The sequence below is a fragment of the Haemaphysalis longicornis genome, unplaced genomic scaffold, assembly GCF_048455015.1.
Source record: "Haemaphysalis longicornis isolate Haplotype H1 unplaced genomic scaffold, Haemaphysalis longicornis Haplotype H1 scaffold_797, whole genome shotgun sequence".
In the NCBI taxonomy this organism is placed as follows: Eukaryota; Metazoa; Arthropoda; class Arachnida; order Ixodida; family Ixodidae; genus Haemaphysalis; species Haemaphysalis longicornis.
Window position 1 is genome coordinate 57,819 of NW_027526444.1, and position 6,937 is coordinate 64,755.

A 6,937-nucleotide genomic window follows, 5' to 3' on the forward strand; every position below is an offset into this window, starting at 1 on the left:
TGGGGGTAGAGGTATACAGCTTTGCTGTAAAGGTCTCTTTTCTTAGAAGCACAAAGCTGTCTAGCGCGAGACGTAAACGACTGTCCCGCTCAATAAAAAGATTTCCTCCTCCCCCTCATGACGCACCCACGAACTCGCCTGAAAATATTCTGGGAGCTTAGACCGACCCAAAAATGGTTGCGAATTCGAGCGCGCGGTGCAAACCCCAGCCTTCCCAGCCTGTGTTTACTAATGCACTCACTCCCTGCTATCGGTCAAGATCGACTCGACCGAATCCGTCGCTGATACAGCTCCACGGCCATCGCGACTTTTTACGCGCCCAAGACGCGCTGTAATGACGATAAGGAACAAGGCACCCTTTCCTATCGCTATATTGTGGTTTTCTTTTTAGTTCAGGAAGCGGCTTCTTTGAGAACGTTGTAGTGCCGCATCGATAGCGGAACGACGGGGCAAACGCCGCCTTCAGTGTCACAAGACGCTGAAAAAAAAAAAGCCAAAAATACCGCCAGGAGCGATAAACTCCGGATGTTGCTCTGGGATTTCCTGTCACTTCCGAGGAAAGGGAAGGGGAACGGGAGGGCGTGATCGACGCGCAGCAAGCGGCGGGCCGCACTCAAATGAGCCGCCGCCAGAGCGGACACGGAAACATCCGAAACGGGCCGTTGTCCCAGCGGCCGTCGCACATCGCTCGAACGAGTAGCGTCCCTTGTTCGTGCGAAGAAGTCCTGAGCGCAGCGACGAGGAGTCATCAAAAAGACGCGCGCCGGATAAGACTTCGTCATGGAGCAAAACAACGGCGTCAGCAAGCGGCCAGCTGACGACGACGCTGCGTCAGTCGAGTGGCTGGAAAGGTTCAAGCGCGAAAAGCGACAACGGCGGAGCATGCGGCACTGTTACGCCGCTGTCGCCCCCGACCCGAAGAAGAGACACGCCCCAGCCAGGCTCGCTGCCGGCGCATCACACGCTACCATGCCGCTGCCGGCGCAGAACGGCTCGGCCGCGGCCTGCCCGCAGGATCCGGCGGCGGCACAGTTCCAAGCTAACGCGGAGAAGGGCAGCTACTCCGGCGAGCGTGGCCACCGTGACTTGCTGCTCAGCGGCATCTTCAGCGTGCCTCCCGAGGTGGACGGCGAGCCCGAGCGGGCCGACCCCGAGCAGCCCGAGTTGATGGTCACCTGTCCCGAGTCCCGGAGCGCTCCGTTCGCGCTCGTGGTGTCGTCGGTGTACGCGCTGGCGCTGCACGTGTGCTTTGTGGCCAGTTCGTGGTGGCTGGTGCACGAGTACCTGGTGGCCCAGGCGACCGTGCAAGCGGTCGTCACGCTTCTGCTGGCGCAGCTGTCCAGCCTGCCCCTCTTCGTCGTCGGCGTGTGGCGGCTCGTGAGCCGCCAGCCTTCCTCTGCGTGCGTACTTCTGCTCGTGCTGCACGTGCTCGCCGCGGGTCTCTTCAACATGATACCACTGCTGCAGTGAGTTCTTTTTTCTCTATCCTTACTACGCCGAGCGTATTCGGCGTGCGTGCAGCTGTATAGTGCATCGCACTGTGCTGTACAACTTCGGTGCTCTTCGTAGTGTTACTCGCAGAGGTGGCACGGTGCTACGGCGTTTCGCTGAGCACAAGGACGCTGCTTCGATTAGCCAACCGGCGTATGTTTGTTTTTTAGAGGTGGAAAACAGCCGCAGGAGCGAGGTTTCCGCGCGACATCGCAGAGTCTGTAAGGTGCTAAAAATTAACCCCCTCCTCTGCAGTACTGATCGTGGCTGTGGTGTAACTTCGCCGCGTACAACGCTAGTTAGTGTTGCATTCGGGGAGGCGTCCCCGAACCGGGCTCCATCGCCTCCGCCATGCGTAATAGCGCGGTGGTGAGCGGCCAGCAACAGTTGCTGCCTTAGTGATGACAATAAGCCGAAGGGAAAACTTAACTGGTTTGCTGCATAGCAGGGGATGATCGGCGACGATACGCAAACGTCACCCTTCCGGGCAAGCTTACACCAAGACTCGAACAGAGCGACAGCAGGTTCTGGTGAGGTGAAATGAATGCCTTCTGCCTAGGAAGGACCGCGTATTTATCCCCGATGCACTAACGGTCAATTAGTTATCCTAGTGCTTTTGCACGCGGCCAAGACACAGTACAGACACACGCTCTTTCAGAGTTCGTGGGGACCGGAAGTAGCGGCCCACGTTGAGCCAGAGAGAGGGGGAGAGGAGATCTCGGCTGCGGCGCCCGCTTCGCAGGTGCACGTCTCAACGCGAAGAAACTTCGTTGCGTATTTTGTAGCTGCAACGGCTTGAGTCACTGCCAGCGGGCCCCGCTCGGCAGGCGTTCACCGGCACGCTGTAGCATGTCTGAGGTAGGCGGGCTCTGCCACGAAGCACAGGAGCACTACACAAAACTCTCAGCACGCGCAAACAGTGTAGCTGCGCGCTGAATTTCTTTTAAAGCGAAGCTTTCCATGGCCCATTGATGGCGTTCGATGTTGCGCCAAAACGCGCTGCAGGAAAGCCAACTTTCTCTGACGATGATGGTTGGTGATCGTGGATGAAGTGAAAGGTGCTTGAACCGCCAACGATGAAATTCAGAACTCGGACAACGAACGAATCCCTCCCGATACATTTTACTTTGATTCGACTCGATTTGTGGCGGAAGAAAGCTTCGCGTTCTGATCATCTTTGTCGTTAGACGAAGGGCGCTTGAACTTTTCAGTCTTTTTTTTTTACGCTGTGTCTAAAGGTACGTCGGATGTACCCGCAATATTTCTTAGATACGTCGGACGTACCCGCAAGATTTCTTAAAGATACGTCGGGCGTACAGGGCCCAGAGTGGCTTGAATTAGCGGCGTTGCTCGAAACTAGCGTGCTTATCTCGAACCATCGACGGCAAAACCATCACGCGTTTGCTGTATATAAGCTAAGAATCTAACGATGCCTAACCTGACGCAGAATGTATTTTTTTTTTCTTGGACCTTATTTGAAGGGGCGGTTACAGCCTTCGCTGAGGTCAGAGATCGAATGCGGACCACTACGGCTTCTCGCAAGAGGGAAACAAAATCATGTGCGACGCGAGTATCTTTCTTTTTTCCCCCTCATATGTTTCTGTTTAACGCCCTAACCACATGGACGCGAAATCACGCGTCGCGCGAGCGTCGTTCGGAGTCAACGCGCGGGCCCGCAGGAGACCGGCGAAGTCGCGCGCCAGTCGCTGCGTCAGCGGGCGTTGCTGGACACGCATGCCATCCTGTTGAAGTCGTTTATGAGCAGTTATTGTCGCTTCTTGAACTGCAATTATCAAGACTTTAGCTTTAGCAACAAAAAAATCACTTAGTGTCTTTATTTATTGCTAAGTATGTTGGCGGGCAAATATTGAAATGCTGCAAAATGTATCTCGAGCCATCACGGTCAAATCAGAACAAAATAAAATAGAATGATAAACGAAGACTCACCTCGCACAACTGCTTTAGTTGCTACTTGATTTAACCTTCATGTTGCGTACCGACTGCACGTTCATGAATTCAAATTGTAAGCAAAACAAATTTCAGCGCTGCCTTGATACTGAGGTTACCGTCGAAGGCCATCTATAGGTTGAAAGGCAGGGTACTCTGGCACCCTGTCTGTACCCTGTAAAACAAAACTGATCAAACCCTCGCCGCAACAAAAAAAAACACACACACACCGTCTTTGCTAGGATTCGAACCACGGTCTTACAAAACAGAAGCCCGGCTCTCAACCGCTCGACCACGAGAGGAGGTTTGAATAATTCGGTGTACCAACTGAGGCTGCACACGAATAGTGTCAGGTGTGCTTTCTTTTGGTCGTATTTGAGAGATTTGAGCAGTGGTAAGGCTTGCTTCTTGCGCACCGATCTTGGAGTCGAGGACAATAATGCTAGTGCTACAAGTGATGTAACCACAGCTCCCTTATTTTAGTCAAAAAAAGCTATCGCACATCCCCGGTCTCCCCTGCGCAAGCCACGGGAGCTACGAATGGAATGGAATGCGCCAGAATTCTGGCGTTGATAACGCTTGCTCGTCACGCACCGATCTTGCTGACAAGCCACATTATGCTAATACCGGATGCGATGTAACCAGAGCTCCCTCATTTAACTCGCACAAAGCGATCGCAGATCCCCGATCTCCCGATGAATGCCGAACAAGCCACAAATGGATGAGCGCTTGCGAACAGAAATAGCTTGCAATTGGTCTCAAGGCAATAACCGTTTACCGTTAAGTTAAAAAGAAATTGATTGTTTTCTGCTGAAAGGAATGACCCCAAACCACGCGAAGACGGACGCTGCCGCTCGCCTTCCGATGCTCTATCGCGCTGCGTCGACGCCGATATCTGGCGAGCGTAGACATCGGCGTCGCTCGAGTTTCAGCTCGCGTCGCCATGCATTTCTGGCGACGCGACGTCGACGCGAGAAAACGCTGAACGTACGCTGCATGTTTGGGCCGAGTGAAACCGAATACACCGACGTACTTAAAAAAGTTTCGCGGATACGTCCGAAGTATCTTTTAAAAATCTTGCGGGTACGTCCGACGTATCTTTAGACACAGCGTTTTTTTTAACAGCATGATGTAGCTTTTCCTACGGCGTAAGTGTCCAGAAGGTTCTTATACTTTCAGTAGAAGTGCCCATTCAATACCTACTTTACTGCAGGCAGGCATTGTTCACAGGTGCCTTATCATCCATAATGCCGTTTCGATGCATGTCTTGTGGTTTAAAGATTTCTGAGCTCTAGAAAAGACAAGGTCCCTAGAATGGCCCCAATACCACCTCTCCAGGCTGCCGCTTAGCTGAACACGCTTGACGAACTGGTTAACAACGTCGCTCAGCTCGTATACGGGCTGGGCGACGTTGTTCAACCAGCTGTACATGTATGCACAAACGTACAGTCATGGACAATTCAAATGCGAACCGCGGAGCGCATGGCCGAAGATACTGGTGCCGTCACCTGGCAGCGGCCGTGGGAAACGCACGGACATGCGCAGTTGAGATGACGGGAGCGAGGCTGCGTGTCCCACTGCGATATGTTGCCCCCTCCTCGTTCGCATGCTTGCCTTGTCACCATGCCGCAAGAGCGCTGCAAGCACTGCGTGTACTACCGCCGCTGCAGCTGAGGGTTTTGGTCGCGTTGAGAGCAATGCGGCGCGGAATTGCTTGCGGGTGTGGCCAGTGCTTGCGTGAAAAACGCGTGCACGCTCTCGCAAGGCATACTGTTGAGCTCATCGTGCTTTCTTGAAGAAAACCAGCGCGAATAAATGGAGACAAAAATTAATGCATGCCGCCAAACTTCTGAGGGCAACGCATTGTTTTGGGTTCGTGGTGCAGTGGCTCGGGAATTGAACAATGAGCTGGCCGCCAACAAGAATGCGCCTTTGTGCGACGGAGTCATGGCTGAGTCACTTGGCGGATTCAGTTCTTGTAGCAAATAGATATACCACAAGAATTCGTATCCAATCATATACATTAACTGCAAGCATTGTGTGGGCTGGGAAAATCACTGGCAGAATTCTAACATTCACAAAAATTAGATATGCAGGTCTAACCATTCTATAGGCCAGTTGCTCTTGCACATCAATTTTGGGGGCCCGATTTTTTTCGTTTTTTTTTTTTTTTTTTTGGCAGGCACCTCACTTCTTGTAGAAATCCGCGGAGCGGGCATTGCTGAGCATGGTGTAGGCATTACCCAGGTGTCCATCGTTATTTGATCAAGTTACTGCCTTCCATATGCAAAGCTATGTCGGCAATGTGACGCCGGCACACACGGGGAGCAGGCGCTCGTGTGAACCGAGCACACAGTCACCGCAGGTACTATCTCGCGCCGCATCGCTAACAATTGTTTTCAGCGCTCTGGCGGCATGGCGACAAGGCAAGCCTGCGAGCGAGGAGAGGGAACATATCGCAGTGGGACACGCAGCCTCACTCCCGTCATCTCAACTGCGCATGTCCGTGCGTTTTCCACGGCCGCTGCCCGGTGACGGCACCGGTATCTTCGTCAATGCGCTCCGCGGTTCGCATTTGAATTGTCCATGACTGTACTTTTGTTGCGGAAGCAGCGGCCTCGGCTAGTTTCATGGGTTGTTCCGTACCTGCTTCCCCAGATCGTCCTGTAACCAGGCCGCCACGGCTGTGTCCCCAGGTTACGGACAATCGACCACTGACTTGACTTCACACTCGATCGACCCGAAAAGCAGGTGCGAGAGGCCCTACAACGTGCCCCAGTGGGTTTCATCCTGCACCTTTATACATACTCCACGGCGGCAATGCGGGATTTAGGCCGAGTATCCACCAATTGCACTATTTCAAGGGACATCCATACCCTACCAGACACGTACCCCTGCCCTGTTTGGCTGTTGTGAGATCGGCGCAATACGCCCCCCGCTCACATTGCAGCGGATAGGGCTTGTCACCATACGTCTATTCCTCGGCCGCAGTCAATGCTAACAACCGGCCATTCATATATATATATATATATATATATATATATATATATATATATATATATATATATATATATATATATATATATATATATATATATATATATATATATATATATATATATATATATATATATATATATATATATATATATATATATATATATATATATACATACAGGGTGTCCCAGCTATCATGCACCAAGATTTAAAAAAAGAGTGATGGAGTTACTCGAAGAAAACCTAGTGCATAATGTTTGCGGTACTGTGCAGAAGTGGACAGTATTTTTTTCGTTAATTATAGTTAATTTATTAATTATAATTAATTATCTAACTCGGTAATTACTGTCCTGATCCCCAAAGTGTCAATGAGAGACTTGTAGGTACCCACGAGGGGCATCTAACTGCGGTATTTTCAGCGAAGAACTATTTGCGTACTCATTTATTCTGGCTGATAAAGAAAACCCGCGAAATATGAAAAAATCGCGCCAATCCACCCCGT

General features: G+C 51.5%; 1 protein-coding gene across 1 annotated transcript; it reads left to right on the forward strand.

Moving 5' to 3' along the window:
• Nucleotides 1–545: 545 nt before the first annotated feature.
• On the forward strand, nucleotides 546–1,485 carry LOC144148159 (uncharacterized). The gene has a single exon (XM_077679741.1). The coding sequence runs from the start codon at nucleotides 781–783 to the stop codon at nucleotides 1,468–1,470; it is 690 nt and encodes a 229-aa protein (XP_077535867.1). The 5' UTR covers nucleotides 546–780; the 3' UTR covers nucleotides 1,471–1,485.
• Nucleotides 1,486–6,937: the final 5,452 nt, after the last annotated feature.